This window comes from Convolutriloba macropyga, chromosome 6, assembly GCF_964194025.1.
Source record: "Convolutriloba macropyga chromosome 6, txConMacr16.3, whole genome shotgun sequence".
Lineage (NCBI taxonomy): Eukaryota > Metazoa > Xenacoelomorpha > Acoela > Convolutidae > Convolutriloba > Convolutriloba macropyga.
Window position 1 is genome coordinate 43,008,224 of NC_134473.1, and position 18,558 is coordinate 43,026,781.

The 18,558-nt window shown below is 33.9% G+C and overlaps 2 protein-coding genes across 3 annotated transcripts in view; both read right to left on the reverse strand.

The window, feature by feature from the left end:
• The window catches only part of LOC142341326 (uncharacterized), a 179,199-nt gene extending 168,467 nt beyond the window's left edge, over positions 1-10,732 (reverse strand). Inside the window, exon 1 of the mRNA XM_075392250.1 lies at positions 9,999-10,732. Coding sequence (XP_075248365.1) covers positions 9,999-10,080 — 82 coding nt within the window. The 5' untranslated portion in view covers positions 10,081-10,732. The remainder of the gene's footprint in view (positions 1-9,998) is intronic.
• A 2,220-nt stretch (positions 10,733-12,952) lies between these two features.
• The window catches only part of LOC142341695 (peptidyl-prolyl cis-trans isomerase A-like), a 107,020-nt gene continuing 101,414 nt past the window's right edge, over positions 12,953-18,558 (reverse strand). For both annotated transcript variants that reach the window (XM_075392849.1, XM_075392850.1), the window contains 2 exons: positions 14,388-14,511; positions 12,953-13,311 (listed from right to left, as the gene is read on the reverse strand). In XM_075392849.1, coding sequence (XP_075248964.1) covers positions 13,180-13,311; positions 14,388-14,511 — 256 coding nt within the window. In that variant the 3' untranslated portion in view covers positions 12,953-13,179. The remainder of the gene's footprint in view (positions 13,312-14,387; positions 14,512-18,558) is intronic.

An 18,558-nucleotide genomic window follows, 5' to 3' on the forward strand; every position in this document is an offset into this window, starting at 1 on the left:
CACCTGGCGCAAAGAAAAATGAAAGATAGGCTTGATATTATCAAGTTTTCTTAGAATCAAAAATTTTTTAAATTTAATTTTGGTGCTGCCTTTTTTGTAAAACAATTTGCTTTTTTTTAATGTTTATTGTTAACATAATTTTTTATTCGCGGCTCTACTGATGGCAGCTCCCATTTTTTTACGTAAACATGAGGACAAATGTAGATATAGTTTTTTTTCAGAGAATCAAAGGGTTTATAGGGCCTTGAGGAGGAGTTATAGTAAACATTTATCTGAATTCTTGTGTTTTGCCTTTGATTGTTATTTTTTTGAAGTCTGATTTTTAAGTCTAACCACTCAAGGATCCAATTGGCTTCCTCATGAGTTACAAGTGAACCTTTACCATGCCTTCGGTTGTTACCTAATGGCTCTTATGTTATTCAATATATTTGTTTTAAGGAAATTTCAGTGATTTTTGAGTTTGTCAATTTTTTGCATTATTATTGTCAACTTTTTGCTTATTCTCTGTAAATACAGGTCAGACTTTCTCCCTTAAAGAATACAAACTAAATTTTTGGGCCGATTCTTTTAACCGAAGGGTTTCTTGCATTTGGTACTACGAGTTTTTATGCAGAATTTTGTGATTTTAGTGCATAATTGCCCATTTTTGCTGTTATTTTTGTTTCTTTGGTAAATTGTCATATCACGTAACAATCTGATTGAAAAAAAGCTCATAGCATTGGAACTCAACTATTTTATTGTTTTCATGACATATGGTTTTAAGGGCTGGGACACCGTTCTCTTTCAGAACTTGTTTTTTTATTTTTGCCTCTTTTTGTTAATTTTGGTTGTCGTATGCCAAATATTGGGTAATTAAAGGTCTCAGAGGCAAGCTAGAGATTTAAAAAAATGAACTTAATTACTGATTTTGGTAAATAGCCAGTGGTTTTATTGACTTTCAATTTAAATTTCTTGAAAAAAAAAAAATACACGTCTTGAATTGGCAAAACAGGACTCATCACGTCTTATCTTAAATCTTAAGACTTTTGAAGACATTTGAAGACTTATTCAAGACTTGTCAAGTCTAAGTCAAGTCTTCCCCAAGACTTGGCAAGTCACGAGTCAAGCCTTGGCCAAGACTTGATAAGTCTTGATTCAAGTCTTGACCAAGACTTGACAAATTTTGAATCAATCATGACCAAGACTTGGCAAGTCTTGATTATTGCATCAGTAGTATTCTTCAACTCATCCTTTTTTGTTCTGTTTTGCATTTTATCATATTTTACAAGGTTGTATCATCGCGGTAACTTAGCCTCATTATTTAGAGCGCCTTTTAATGCTCTGTTGAATCAAACAAAAAATTTTTTGTTGTTTAAAGGTTTTGACTGATGTATTCAGGTTATAGACAATATGTTTCAGAAAAAATTTTGTGAAACTTAGATACTTTTCATTTATTGTGGTTCTTGTTGCTGTCATTTTTAGATATTCATTTTACCAAAAAAAATAAAATGATCAAAGGAGACGCAAAAGAATATTTTTTAACCTCGAAATTAAAATTTAATAATTTTAAAAGCTTCGGCAGTGGTTTGGTAAAGTTGTTTGTAAATTTTATTAGTTCGGCTTGTGTTTAAGGTAATTTCGTATTTTGTTAGTGGAACATGAAACAGCCGCAATTACTTTTCCTATTATTCGCAAGATAAACTGTCTACTCCTTTAAGTGAAAGCGTCTGTTGACCATGATTTTTAAAGATATATTTTTTAAAAAAGGACAACAGGTTTTTGAGATTTGCTGATCTTATTTCTGTTATCTTGTAGCTTAGCATCTCAATGGACAAATCACATCATTTATCTATTGAAGTACAATTTGCTCTTCATAACGGTTTTGTTTTCCTCAATTGGTCTTTGTTCTTGGTTCAACCAGGTTTCGTAGAATATTCGTGAGTTTTGATTTTTGCTCTTTTTGTAGGTTTTTGATATCTCTTCACAGTATCACAATAATGGGCATCATTTAATTCCCAAATGTTGTTACTTGAAAAAACGCAATCAAAAATTTTTATTGTTTTTAGTGAACAGCTTAATGTTTGATTGGTTGGGACATCGTATTCGAGGAAATTATTTCGTGCGGATTTTTTGGTGCGATATTCCACTTTTTGCCTGTATTTGGCGTTCTTTTTGTAGTTGTATGACATTTACTGGATAATGAAAGGTCTCAATCGCCCTCTATGGATGTCTGAAAAAATTTCTCAGTAATTTCATTTGATGCATAATGTTTCTAATCGAGACAATTCTTTTCGAAAAAGCAATATTTTATTAAACTTTGCCCTTTTGCTTATTTCTTGTGAACTTTTTCGAAAGTCGCATTTAGGAAAAGTCCCATATTTTGGTCTAATAAAGTACAGGTTAACCCTCTTAATATAAGTTTTACCTGATGCCATTTTGATTTGGTTATTAATGGTTTTTATCTCCGTCTTTCCTGATAGTCATTTTATGGTTGTCACAGGTCTCATAGGCCCTCTAACGTTTTTTTTTCATTTAGTAGTTTCTTGAACGACATGTTGATATGTTAATTTTTTAAATCTCTTCCTCATTTAGTAGCCACTTAAGTGAAAATTTTATAGATGAGGTTAGAATGTTGAGTTGAGGTGAGAAGAGTAAGTTGGAGCCTTCTGTGCCACGCATGAGTGCGTCATAATTAGTTCTTGTTGCTGGTCGGTATTTGGTTTTTGATTTCAGACCAACTGCCTTTGAGGATGAACTGAAATTGTCTCAGTAAATTGAAAACAAAGAAATCGGAAGCTTTATTTTTATTCAATTTAAGGTCAGTGAGATTGACGTGCTCTATTTATTGGATACTGACAGTATTTATAGAATACTGAATTACGATCAGTGAAAACTGCAAAATTGGATGGGCTCCGCACCGAAGTTTTTAAATACGAGACGAGGATCCAGTTTTTGTTAGAGACGCATGGTGTTCTGAGATTTGTGAACTTTTTTTACAATGCTGAACAGCATAGTTCCCTATATGTCTTTTAATTTCTAAGAGAAGCGGGTTACATTTGTCAACGAAGTTGTTTTTCATATATTGGAACCCAATTTCTCATGCAGTGGAATTATATGGATTTTTCAGAAAATTTCCCAAACAATTGCTTGTCGTAGTGATCAAAAAATATATAGGACTTGAACTATTTCGAACAACTTCTAAAATTCATAAAATAACCTTATAACCATGTCATTAGATTCTACGAAAATTTAAATTTTCTGTAAATCAATGTGAAACGCTTTTTTAGTTGCGTGAGAATCCACGGAAAAACTACTGCAATCAACTACCCGGTTATTCGACTGCATCTTATAAGATTCTTGCGAAAGTGGGATGGCCAGCAATGATCTGTTTTGTATGAATTTTACAGTGTTAGTGATGGTGCCTCAATCAATTCTTATACAAGATGGGGTGCGGCTGTATGTTTTGCAAAATTTTCTGTAAGATCTTGCAAGAATATTTGAACTCTATGCTCAAACTTTTCTAAATTAATTGAAAATGACCATCTGATCCCAACTAATTTCAAGTCTTCATCAGTACTTCTCCAGTGAAATACACGTCTTGGATTGGCAAATCAGGACTCATCACGTCTTATCTTAAAACTTAAGTCTTGTGAAGACATTTGAAGACTTACTCAAGACTTGTCAAGTCTAAGTCAAGTCTTGGCAAAGACTTGGCAAGTCACGAGTCAAGTCCTGGCCAAGACTTGATGAGTCTTGAGTCAAGTCTTGACCAAGACGTGACAAATTTTGAGTCAATGTTGACCAAGAATTGGCAAGTCTTGATTATTGCAAGAATAGTATTCTTCAACTCATCCCTTTTTGTTTTGGTTTGCGTTTTTATCGTATTTTAACATGTTGTATCATTGTCGTAACTTAGCCTCATTTTTAGAGCGCCTTTTAATGCTCTGTTGAATTAAACAATAAATTTTTTGTTGTTTAAGCGTTTTGACTGATATCTTCAGGTCTTAGACAATTTGTTTCAGAAGAATTTAGTGAAACTTAGATACTTTTCAATTTTTGTGGTTCTTATTGCTGTCATTTTGTGATATTCGTTTTACAAAAAAATATGATGATCAAAGGAGACGCAAAAGAAAATTTTATAATCTTGCAAATAAAATTTTTTATTTTTAATGGCTTCGACAATGGTTTCGTAAAGTTGTTTGTAAAATTTTTAATTCAGCTTGTGTTTAAGGTTATTTCGGCATTTTGTGATTTAGTCGCACTTAAAGCAGCCGCAAAAAGTTTTCCTGTTAATTGCAAGATAAACTGTCTACTCCTTTAATTGACAACTTTTGTTGACCATGATTTTTAATAAAAATATTTTTTATAAAAGGACAATAGATTTTTGAGATTTGCTAATCTTATTTCTGTTATCTTGTAGCATAGCATCGCTACAGACCAGCCACATCATTTATCTATTGAAGTACATTTTGCTCGTCATAACGGTTCTCTTTTCCTCAATTGATCTTGGTTCTTGGTACAACCAGTTTTCGTAAAATATTTGTGAGTTTTGATTTTTGCCCGTCTTTGTAGGCTTTTGTTATCTCTTCACAGTATCACAATAATGGGCATCATTTGATTCAAAAATGTTGTTACTGAAAAAATGCAATCAAAAATTTTTATTGTTTTTAGCGAACAGCTTAATGTTTGACTGGTTGGGACATCGTATTCGTGCAAATTCTTTCGTGCGAATTTTTTCATTCGATATTCTACTTTTTGCCTGTATTTGGCGTTCTTGTTGTAGTCGTATGACATTTACTGGATAATGAAAGGTCTCAATCGCCCTCAATGGATGTTTGAAAAAATTTCTCAGTGATTTCATTTGATGCATAATGTTTCTAATCATTTCGAAAACAATTCTATTCAAAGAAGCAATGTTTTATTAAACTTTGCCCCTTTTGCTCATTTCTTGTGGACTTGTAAAAAAGTCGCATTGATGAAAAGTCCCATATTTTGGTCTAATAAAGTACAGGTTAACCTTCTTAATATAAGTTTTATCTGATGCCATTTTGAATTGTTTATTAATGGTTTCTATCGCCGTCTTTCCTGGTAGTCATTTTATGGTTGTCACAGGTCTCATAGGCCCTCTAACGTTTTTTTTTCATTTAGTAGTTTCTTGAACGACATGTTGATATGTTAATTTTTTAAATCTCTTCCTCATTTAGTAGCCACTTAAGTGAAAATTTTATAGATGAGGTTAGAATGTTGAGTTGAGGTGAGAAGAGTAAGTTGGAGCCTTCTGTGCCACGCATGAGTGCGTCATAATTAGTTCTTGTTGCTGGTCGGTATTTGGTTTTTGATTTCAGACCAACTGCCTTTGAGGATGAGCTGAAATTGTCTCAGTAATTTGAAAACAAAGAAATCGGAAGCTTTATTTTTATTCAATTTAAGGTCAGTGAGATTGACGTGCTCTATTTATTGGATACTGACAGTATTTATAGAATACTGAATTACGATCAGTGAAAACTGCAAAATCGGAGGGGCACCGCACCGCAGTTTTTATATACGAGACGAGGATCCAGTTTTAGTTAGAGACGCATCATGGTGTTCTGAGATTTTTGAACTTATTTTACAATGCTGAACAGCATAGTTCCCTATATGTCTTTTAATTTCTAAGAGAAGCGGGTTACAATTATCAACGAAATTTTTTTCATATATTGGAACCTAATTTCTCATGCAGTGGAATCATATGGATTTTTCAGAAAATTTCCCAAACAATTGCTTGTCGTAGTGATCAAAAAATATATAGGACTTGAACTATTTCGAACAACTTCTAAAATTCATAAAATAACCTTATAACCATGTCATTAGATTCTACGAAAATTTAAATTTTCTGTAAATCAATGTGAAACGCTTTTTTAGTTGCGTGAGAATCCACGGAAAAACTACTGCAATCAACTACCCGGTTATTCGACTGCATCTTACAAGATTCTTGCGAAAGTGGGATGGCCAGCAATGATCTGTATTGTATGAATTTTACAGTGTTAGTGGTAGTGCCTCTATCAAATCTTATACAAGATGGGGTGCGGCTGTATGTTTTGCAAAATTTTCTGTAAGATCTCGCAAGAATTTTTGAACTCTATGCTCAAACTTTTCTAAATTAATTGAAAATGACCATCTGAAATGACCATTTCAAGTCTTCATCAGTACTTCTCCAGTGAAATACACGTCTTGGATTGGCAAATCAGGACTCATCACGTCTTATCTTAAATCTTAAGACTTGTGAAGACATTTGAAGACTTACTCAAGACTTGTCAAGTCTAAGTCAAGTCTTGGCAAAGACTTGGCAAATCACGAGTCAAGTCCTGGCCAAGACTTGATGAGTCTTGAGTCAAGTCTTGACCAAGACGTGACAAATTTTGAGTCAATGTTGACCAAGAATTGGCAAGTCTTGATTATTGCATGAATAGTAATCTTCAACTCATCCCTTTTTGTTTTGGTTTGCGTTTTTATCGTATTTTAACATGTTGTATCATTGTCGTAACTTAGCCTCATTTTTAGAGCGCCTTTTAATGCTCTGTTGAATTAAACAATAATTTTTTTGTTGTTTAAGCGTTTTGACTGATATCTTCAGGTCTTAGACAATTTGTTTCAGAAGAATTTTGTGAAGCTTGTGTTTAAGGTTATTTTGGCATGTTGTGATTTAGTCGCACTTAAAGCAGCCGCAAATAGTTTTCCTGTTAATTGCAAGATAAACTGTCTACTCCTTTAATTGAAAACTTTCGTTGACCATGATTTTTAATAAAATATTTTTTATAAAAGGACAATAGATTTTTGAGATTTGCTAATCTTATTTCTGTTATCTTGTAGCATAGCATCTCTACAGACCAGCGACATCATATATCTATTGAAGTACATTTTGCTCGTCATAACGGTTCTCTTTTCCTCAATTGATCTTGGTTCTTGGTACAACCAGTTTTCGTAAAATATTCGTGAGTTTTGATTTTTGCCCGTCTTTGTAGGTTTTTGTTATCTCTTCACAGTATCACAATAATGGGCATCATTTGATTCACAAATGTTGTTACTGATAAAATGCAATCAAAGATTTTTATTGTTTTTAGCGAACAGCTTAAGGTTTGAGTGGTTGGGACATCGTATTCGTGCAAATTCTTTCGTGCGAACTTTTTCGTGCGATATTCTACTTTTTGCCTGTTTTTGGCGTTCTTGTTGTAGTCGTATGACATTTACTGGATAATGAAAGGTCTCAATCGCCCTCTATGGATGTATGAAAAAATTTCTCAGTGATTTCATTTGATGCATAATGTTTCTAATCATTTCGAAAACAATTCTATTCAAAGAAGCAATGTTTTATCAAACTTTGCCCCTTTTGCTCATTTCTTGTGGACTTGTAAGAAAGTCGCATTGATGAAAAGTCCCATATTTTGGTCTAATAAAGTACAGGTTAACCTTCTTAATATAAGTTTTATCTGATGCCATTTTGTTTTGTTTATTAATGGTTTTTTTCGGCGTCCTTCCTGGTAGTCATTTTATGGTTGTCACAGGTCTCACAGGCCCTCTAACGTTTTTTTTCATATAGTAGTTTCTTGAACGACATGTTGATATGTTAATTTTTTAAATCTCTTCCTCATTTAGTAGCCACTTAAGTGAAAATTGTATAGATGATGTTAGAATGTTGAGTTGAGGTGAGAAGAGTAAGTTGGAGCCTTCTGTGCCACGCATGAGTGCGTCTTGTTAAGTTCCCGTTGTTGGTCAGTATTTGATTTTTGAGTTCAGACCAACTGTCTTTGAGGAAGAACTGAAATTATCTCAATAACGTGAAAACAAAGAAATCAGAAGCTTTATTCTGATTGAATTTAAGGTGAGTGACATTGACCTGATCCATATATTGAATACTGACAGTATTTATAGAATACTGAATTACGATCAGTGAAAACTGCAAAATCGGAGGGGCACCGCACCGCAGTTTTTATATACGAGACGAGGATCCAGTTTTAGTTAGAGACGCATCATGGTGTTCTGAGATTTTTGAACTTATTTTACAATGCTGAACAGCATAGTTCCCTATATGTCTTTTAATTTCTAAGAGAAGCGGGTTACATTTATCAACGAAATTTTTTTCATATATTGGAACCTAATTTCTCATGCAGTGGAATCATATGGATTTTTCAGAAAATTTCCCAAACAATTGCTTGTCGTAATGATCAAAAAATATATAGGACTTGAACTATTTCGAACAACTTCTAAAATTCATAAAATAACCTTATAACCATGTCATTAGATTCTACGAAAATTTAAATTTTCTGTAAATCAAGGTGAAACGCTTTTTTAGTTGCGTGAGAATCCACGGAAAAACTACTGCAATCAACTACCCGGTTATTCGACTGCATCTTACAAGATTCTTGCGAAAGTGGGATGGCCAGCAATGATCTGTATTGTATGAATTTTACAATGTTAGTGGTGATGCCTCTATCAAATCTTATACAAGATGGGGTGCGGCTGTATGTTTTGCAAAATTTTCTGTAAGATCTCGCAAGAATATTTAAATATAGTTTGAATTCCGTGCTCAAACTTTTCTAAATTAATTGAAAATGACCATCTGATCCCAACTAATTTCAAGTCTTCATCAGTACTTCTCCAGTGAAATACACGTCTTGAATTGACAAACCAGGACTCATCACGTCTTATCTTAAATCTCAAGACTTGTGAAGACATTTGAAGACTTACTCAAGACTTGTCAAGTCTAAGTCAAGTCTTGGCAAAGACTTGGCAAGTCACGAGTCAAGCCTTGGCCAAGACTTGATAAGTCTTGAGTCAAGTCTTGACCAAGACTTGACAAATTTTGAGTCAATCTTGACCAAGACTTGATAAGTCTTGAGTCAAGTCTTGACCAAGACTTGACAAATTTTGAGTCAATCTTGACCAAGACTTGGTAAGTCTTGATTATTGCTCTGTTTTAGGAAAAAATTGTTTATAATTATTGCATTTCAAAATTTGCAAAAATTGGTAAACATTTTTAACGATAAATCTGCTTTCCTGACAAAGCTATTTCTGAATTGAGCATATGCCAGCTTTAAATGCCCCATGCGTTTACCCAGAAACGAAATTTTTTTCAAGGGGCAGAAAAATTGGCCGTGATTGGTATCTTCGGGTGATATCATATTTTTTCACTTTGGAGAGATTTTTAGACAGGCTACTGTTAGTGGTGACTTTTTTGTTACCGAATGAAAGCAAACCAACAATAAAAATTGCTCAATGCTTGACCCAATACTTGTGAAGTCTTGTTCAGAGACTTACAGAAAGACTTGTCGAGTCCTGGTCAAGACTAGCACAAGGTTTTTCAATTCTTGGCCAATACTTTTGCACAAGACTTGTCAATTCCTGGCAAAAACTTGTCAAGTCTTGATCGAGATTGACTACTTGGCAAGATTTATGACTCGATTTAAAACGTCCCATGTCTGAATCAGTACTGATTAAGAATGTGTCGAGTTTTCACCCCAAAAAAGTAAGATTATGGTCATAATTGGGGGAATATTTCGCTAATTCGCGTCGAAACTCTTTTCAGAGGGGGCGTTAGAATGCTGTAGGGGTAAAGGGTAATTTTTTTTTGGGGGGGGGGGGGGTAAATTGATGCAAAAGTAGGGGGTGGGGGGAGGGGGGGGTAAATCGATGCAAGAGTAGGGTGTAATGGGGGGTAAAACGACGCAAGAGTAGGGGGTAATGGGGTACAACAACGCAAGAGTAGTTGGGTAATGGGGGGCATAACGATGCTAGAGTAGGGGTTAATGAGTCCATTACATCCACAATCTTGCCTTGTTTTACCCCCACCCCCCACTCTTGCATCGTTTTACCCCCCTTGGCAGCCCCACTCTTACATTTGAATAATCTTGGTTAAAAACGACCCGGGCCGATGTCGCGACTTGTGACCAGACAACCCAGACAATTTTTTGAGCACTCTCTTTTACTTTGAAATATACACCATAGAAAAAAAAGAGAGTCGCAAGGATTTTCTTCAAACTTACTTTTGTCGTTGGCGAACAACATGGACACTGCTGCGGTATTCTGTGCGATTCGCGACGTTGGAACGATACTGTTTCTGTTCATTACTGAAACTAGATAACTATTTTAACAAATGATAGCTTTGATAGTTGAGTTAGGCGTTGGGAAACAGTGGAAAACCAGATGTTATTGTAACGATTTAACGATTTGCAGGAGAAAGTTTCGATGAAGAAAACAGATAATATGATCAACAGAACTATCAAAGAGAAAAACATTAAGTGAAACTAAAAAGATCAGCTTTATGTTTTGAAGTTTTATTTCATTATGCCTGATATTTACAAGAATTTTAAGAATTTACAAGAACAGTTACAAGATATTTTCTGCTCCACAGAAATTCGGTTCTTAAGGAAATTAGTAACACAAAAAGACGTTCATGAATCAAAAATAATTCAGTTAATAGTTTTTAGGCATTTCAAGGCAACCCTTCACTCTAAAAGTTTTTGAAGAGTGAAATATATTTCAGCAGATTGCTTAAATAGTTCAAATTCTACGAAAATTTAATATCTCAATTTTAATCTGGGTTCAAATAGTGAGCACTAAAACTGGTTTCGGACATAAAGATTTGTAAGATTCGTTTTCAGAAGCAGATGAAAACTAATGAGTTGAGAATAAGAGTGACGCATTTAAAAGCCACGTAAATTTAACTATATCTTAGCAGTGGCTTCTCAAAAAGGTATTTTGCTAATCAAACAATGTTTAAAACTAATCGCAACTTCAGTTTTATCATACTACGGTTACAGCAGAAGTTTTTAAATAAATTAAAGTTTGGACAATACGCGTAATGTTGTTTGCGTACATCAAACCGTGTTTAATAGAAAGATTGGCACGTACATTTTATAAACTGGTGTTCTAATTGAACTTTTTGTTAATCTTGAGTTTTTTAGCACAAATAAGTTAGGTAGCTGGAGAGAATCTTAATAAGCAGCCGATTTAAAAAGAGCTGTTTTGGATTGTATTTCTGTCGTTTGAACTAGCTGGCGCAGTGACCGGCATTCAAAATTGAAATTATCAAAAGTTCTAAACCATTTTTCAACGTTTCAGTTTTTTATCAATTTTGTTCTATCCCTAGCTATTGAACTAAAACGTTTGAACCATCGCTAAGACAAGTAATTGACAGTGCGTGTACTTACTACGTACATACGACAAAAAGTAGAGTTTTTGTTGCAACCCACTTTAGCGGGGGAGGGACTATATACTCAAATAAGTTTTTTTGTTCAGTCAATTTTGACCGATCGATATATTCATCGTAGAGAGCTGTGAGCGGTATCATTAAAATTAAAAGCCCGTCCTACGTAGAATATGGAATTAAATAGATTCTTTCATCTGCTGTTTTTTCAGTGAGTTAACGAGTTTCAAAGTTTTGTGAATATTCGACGGATTTCCGTTGTTTTCATTCTCATTTTCCTAAATTTTGCCTATAGTTTTTCGTTTTGCTAAAAAATTATGTTGAAATTGTTTTAAAAAGGGTTGTTGTTTTGTTTTCTAAACATGGAAGAGTGTTGATAAAATCCAATTTTTAGGCTCAAATGTTTGCTACATGTTTCAAAAAATCAGCATTTTTAGAAAAAAGCTTCTTTAGTCAACTTTGCTTAAATTTGCCGTAAGTGAACACCTAAAAATTGCTCAAAAATGCTTCTCCCCAAGAGAGGGCTAATTTACTTCTCTGCTTTCTTTGAAAGGTTTCTGGGTTTGAAAAATTGCCGGTTTTTAGCTAATATAACTGGATAATTATACAAACAGCATCATTTTTCTCTGATAATTGAACTCTTTTGTCAAATTATTTATACCCATTTCACAGGGAACCATTGCATCCACCTTAATGAACTAACAGTAATAGCCGGGCTAGTTTCGGTCTAATCATTGAATTCTAAAATTTGAAAATAATCCGTATTGTAATAAGTGGCTGTCTTTTTTTCATAAAAAATTATTGCTTTTTTATGTTCGTTTCAGATCAGACCATTTCACATCAAGGCTCACTATTGACGGGTCCAATTGGCTTTATATATTGGAGGTCTTGAACAGACGGCATTCTGCTTGTTGACCTGTTTCAATTGCTCGTAGAAAATCCAAATTTGAGGTTCTGTGTCTCAAATTTGCTCATAATCAGACCCCTTCCGTGGGGCAATGTCCCATGATCTGTCCAATACACAACGTAAAAACCTCTCATCAGACGTTGGCTCGTTCAAATGGTGAATTCTTTGTGATGAGCTCTTCTTGAGAATTCTTCTTGATGAGCTTGATTCTTCAAATTTATCTATGCACAGACCTTATATTGTTCATTTTTGGTTTACTTTTTCCGGTCTCATACTTATTCCGGTTTATTTGCATATTTTTTTCCAATTCGCTGACCTCATTTTGGGCAACAGAACAAGAGTTTGTTTCACCTACTCGAGAGATTGTTTTTGCTCCTACTCGAGATCGACAAAACAAATGGATATTTGTTTGCATGCTTGGCAATCGTTTTCAGAGAAATCGAAGCCCGTGATTTGTTGCAATCGCAGCGATACTCACAATTAACCACAAAATACCACAATTTCTCTTTCGAAAAATCTTTCATTTTTTACTTATGATCAGACTTCGTCCCGCTGCATTTCCTTGTTCTCATAGTCTATCAATGACCACGTAGTATTGATCTCTTCTCACCCCCATCATCCCCCGGTTCATTCTTAGTTATTCTGAACGAGGACCTCCACTTTAGAACAAAGGACCTCTACCAAATATACCGACAGTATTTGCGGCTCATAGTTGGGAGCAAAGGCATATTACATAGTCTCTTTGTTTCATTTTGCTATTCCCAGGTTGTTTGTGATGACATTAGGGAAGGATTAATAACATACGTCAACTTAATAGGATCATTGCTGATGGAACACAAATAATCTCATATTCAACGCATTTTTGTCAGACCTTTCAATCAAAACAAGGAACGAATTTTAACTTCAAATACAATTGGCAAGGATGAAAAAACAGATAGTTATGTATAATATATGGCTGAATCACCTTATTGGCAGGAATAATAAATTATGGAGGAAAAGATGGAGTTCTCTGCGGTACAATTATGCGAACAACTCGTCTTATAAACATTATCATCTTAAAAAATGTTGATTGACTATTTCGTCAACTGCCTGTGTTTTTGTTGAATGATGTTTAAACGTATCGCTGGTCCTCAGGGAGGACGTATGGGTCGTGTTTGATGAGTCCACAGTCTTCGATGATGATGAGCTTCTTGGGACTGTGTTTATCATTGGACTCCATGTTGTTGATCTTCCTGATTAGATCCTGCAACACAAATTAATGTATTCACTACTTCTTTGTAATACGTAATGGTTAAGTGACTCTGCTTAAAGTCACTATGAGAATTTCTGGCGTTTATCGAGAACCGCAAAACGGTTCGAGATATTAAGTCAGAATTTCGAAGTGACTTCTGCAGAGTCACTTAACCATGCTTAAAACACGAAACGCGCACATTTTAAAATGACGAAAGTCAACAAAATTCAACTTCTGGCTCAGTAGCATCTTCTGGCATTTTGGCTTCTGGCACTGTAGACTTTCGACATTTTGAAATGTGCACGTGAGTGTTTTAAAATTAATTCATATAATACTTGGTAATACTTATTTTTAATGTATTCAATACTTGATTGTTACAAGAGTAAGATAGGATTTTTGTTCAAAAGAATTCTATGAGCTGTCTAGGTAGTCCTTGTTTATTTTTAAAAGAACCAATCTGATTAGCAGCATTGTAATATTATGAGCTCACGTTTTTAAGAAACGATCAAAAAACAGTCATTTCGTAACTAAACAACGGTCGAAAACTGTCTTGTCCTAAAAACAACAGTCAGAAACGGTGATTTCCTACTATTTAAAATCGATCAAAAACGGTCCTCTCCTTAATATACCGCTTAAAAACGATCACTTCCTATGTCGAAAAAACTATCAAAACCGTTCAAGACGAAGAAAAAAAACATAAGGGATTTGGCCGTTTTTCCCTAAAAAACCGATCAAAAACTATCATTTCTTATGTTTTTTGGTTAAAATTTCAACAAGGGAAGTGCAACGGAACAAAAATTGAGACTTTATTGCCACTGTAATTTTTTTATGATTTTGTTTATTTCTGAAGCTGGGAACATTTTCTTGATAAAGTTGTAGGGTAATAATAAGGAACTAAATAACAACTATGAAAGTCCCCCAACTTTTCCTGAGTTTTCGCTATTTCCCGCCCAAGCATCCATTAGTTTGAATTTCCAAAATCATCTCATTCGAAGTAAAAACTTAGGTGTGACCCAATGCAATCTAGATGAGATAAGAAACAATGTTATTAGTTTAATTGATGAAATTGGTTAATTGAGTAAACTTACCATGCCTTCGACAACCTTTCCAAACACGATATGTTTCTCATCCAACCATCTAGCTCTCTGCAAAATGATGAAGAACTGTGAACTGTTTGTGTCTTTCTCACCTTTGTTGGCCATTGACAAGTATCTACAATATAACACACGGATATCATCCATTACCCGGGTCGAGGTGTCAACGTTAAAAAACGCAAAATTATGTAAGATTGGCGTTGAATGCGTAGAATTTATGTAAGATCTACGCTTAAGCGTAGATCTTACATAAATTCAACGCATTCAACGCTAATCTTACATAATTTTGCGTTGAATTTTGGCGTAGATCTTACATATTTAGCGTTGAATTTTAGCGTAGATCTTACATATTTAGCGTTGAATTTAGCGTAGATCTTACATAAATTCAACGCATTCAACGCTAATCTTACATATTTTTGCGTTGAATTTTGACGTAGATCTTACATATTTAGCGTTGAATTTTAGCGTAGATCTTACATAAATTCAACGCATTCAACGCTAATCTTACATAATTTTGCGTTGAATTTTGGCGTAGATCTTACATATTTAGCGTTGAATTTTAGCGTAAATCTTACATATTTAGCGTTGAATTTAGCGTAGATCTTACATAAATTCAACGCATTCAACGCCAATCTTACATAATTTTGCGTTGAATTTTGGCGTAGATCCTACATATTTAGCGTTGAATTTTAGCGTAGATCTTACATATTTAGCGTTGAATTTAGCGTAGATCTTACATATATTCAACGCATTCAACGCTAATCTTACATAATTTTGCGTTGAATTTTGGCGTAGATCTTACATATTTAGCGTTGAATTTTAGCGTAGATCTTACACAAATTCAACGCATTCAACGCTAATCTTACATAATTTTGCGTTGAATTTTGGCGTAGATCTTACATATTTAGCGTTGAATTTTAGCGTAGATCTTACATATTTAGCGTTGAATTTAGCGTAGATCTTACATAAATTCAACGCATTCAACGCTAATCTTACATAATTTTGCGTTGAATTTTGGCGTAGATCCTACATATTTAGCGTTGAATTTTAGCGTAGATCTTACATATTTAGCGTTGAATTTAGCGTAGATCTTACATAAATTCAACGCATTCAACGCTAATCTTACATATTTTTGCGTTGAATTTTGACGTAGATCTTACATATTTAGCGTTGAATTTTAGCGTAGATCTTACATAAATTCAACGCATTCAACGCCAATCTTACATAATTTTGCGTTGAATTTTGGCGTAGATCTTACATATTTAGCGTTGAATTTTAGCGTAGATCTTACATATTTAGCGTTGAATTTAGCGTAGATCTTACATAAATTCAACGCATTCAACGCCAATCTTACATAATTTTGCGTTGAATTTTGGCGTAGATCCTACATAGTTAGCGTTGAATTTTAGCGTAGATCTTACATATTTAGCGTTGAATTTAGCGTAGATCTTACATATATTCAACGCATTCGACGCTAATCTTACATAATTTTGCGTTGAATTTTGGCGTAGATCTTACATATTTAGCGTTGAATTTTAGCGTAGATCTTACACAAATTCAACCCATTCAACGCTAATCTTACATAATTTTGCGTTGAATTTTGGCGTAGATCTTACATATTTAGCGTTGAATTTTAGCGTAGATCTTACATATTTAGCGTTGAATTTAGCGTAGATCTTACATAAATTCAACGCATTCAACGCTAATCTTACATAATTTTGCGTTGAATTTTGGCGGAGATCTTACATATTTAGCGTTGAATTTAGCGTAGATCTTACATATTTAGCGTTGAATTTAGCGTAGATCTTACATAAATTCAACGCATTCAACGCTAATCTTACATATTTTTGCGTTGAATTTTGACGTAGATCTTACATATTTAGCGTTGAATTTTAGCGTAGAGCTTACATAAATTCAACGCATTCAACGCTAATCTTACATAATTTTGCGTTGAATTTTGGCGTAGATCTTACATATTTAGCGTTGAATTTTAGCGTAAATCTTTACATATTTAGCGTTGAATTTAGCGTAGATCTTACATAAATTCAACGCATTCAACGCCAATCTTACATAATTTTGCGTTGAATTTTGGCGTAGATCTTACATATTTAGCGTTGAATTTTAGCGTAGATCTTACATATTTAGCGTTGAATTTAGCGTAGATCTTACATATATCAACGCATTCAACGCTAATCTTACATAATTTTGCGTTGAATTTTGGCGTAGATCTTACATATTTAGCGTTGAATTTTAGCGTAGATCTTACAAAAATTCAACGCATTCAACGCTAATCTTACATAATTTTGCGTTGAATTTTGGCGTAGATCTTGCATATTTAGCGTTGAATTTTAGCGTAGATCTTACATATTTAGCGTTGAATTTAGCGTAGATCTTACATAAATTCAACGCATTCAACGCTAATCTTACATAATTTTGCGTTGAATTTTGGCGGAGATCTTACATATTTAGCGTTGAATTTAGCGTAGATCTTACATATATTCAACGCATTCAACGCTAATCTTACATAATTTTGCGTTGAATTTTGGCGTAGGTCTTACACATATTTAGTGTTGAATTTTGGCCTAGATCTTACATATTTAGCGTTGAATTTGGCGTAGATCTTACATAAATTCAACGCATTCAACGCCAATCTTACATATTTTGCGTAGATCTTACATATTTAGCGTTGATTTTTAGCGTAGATAATACATATTTAGCGTTGAATTTTAGCGTAGATCTTACATATTTAGCGTTGAATTTTAGCGTAGATCTTACATATTTAGCGTTGAATTTAGCGTAGATCTTACATAAATTCAACGCAATCAACGCTATTCTTACATAATTTTGCGTTGAATTTGGCGGAGATCTTACATATTTAGCGTTGAATTTAGCGTAGATCTTACATATATTCAACGCATGCAACGCTAATCTTACATAATTTTGCGTTGAATTTTGGCGTAGATCTTACATATTTAGCGTTGAATTTTAGCGTAGATCTTACATATTTTAGCGTTGAATTTAGCGTAGATCTTACATAAATTCAACGCATTCAACGCTAATCTTACATAATTTTTGCGTTGAATTTTGGCGGAGATCTTACATATTTAGCGTTGAATTTAGCGTAGATCTTACATATATTCAACGCATTCAACGCTAATCTTACATAATTTTGCGTTGAATTTTGGCGTAGATCTTACATATTTAGCGTTGAATTTTAGCCTAGATCTTACATATTTAGCGTTGAATTTGGCGTAGATCTTACATAAATTCAACGCATTCAACGCCAATCTTACATATTTTGCGTAGATCTTACATATTTAGCGTTGATTTTTAGCGTAGATAATACATATTTAGCGTTGATTTTTAGCGTAGATAATACATATTTAGCGTTGAATTTAGCGTAGATCTTACATAAATTCAACGCATTCAACGCCAATCTTACATATTTTTGCGTTGAATTTTGATGTAGATCTTACATATTTAACGTTGAATTTTAGCGTAGATCTTACATATTTAGCGTTGAATTTTAGCGTAGATCTTACATAATTTTGCGTTGAGTTTTGGCGTAGATCTTACATATTTAGCGTTGAATTTTAGCGTAGATCTTACATATTTAGCGTTGAATTTAGCGTAGCTTTTACATATTTAGCGTTGAATTCAGCGTACATCTCACATAAATTCAACGCATTCCACGCCAATCTTATATATTTTGCGTTGAAAGTTGGCGTAGATCTTACATATGTAGCGTTGAATTTTAGCGTAGATCTTACATATTTAGCGTTGAATTTAGCGTAGATCTTACATAAATTCAACGCATTCAACGCCAATCTTACATAATATTGCGTTGAAATTTGGCGTAGATCTTACATATTTAGCGTTGAATTTTAGCGTAGATCTTACATATTTAGCGTTGAAATTAGCGTAGGTCTTACATAATTTCAACGCATTCAACGCAAATCTTACATATTTTGGGTTGAATTTTAGCGTAGATCTTACATATTTAGCGTTGAATTTAGCGTAAATTTTACATAAATTCAACGCATTCAACGCCAATCTTACATATTTTTGCGTAGAGTTTTGGCGTAGATCTTACAAAATTAAGGTTGAACTTTTTGAATTCCGTTTCAGACCACTTTATGATTTCAAAACGTTTTTTCAAGTTTTT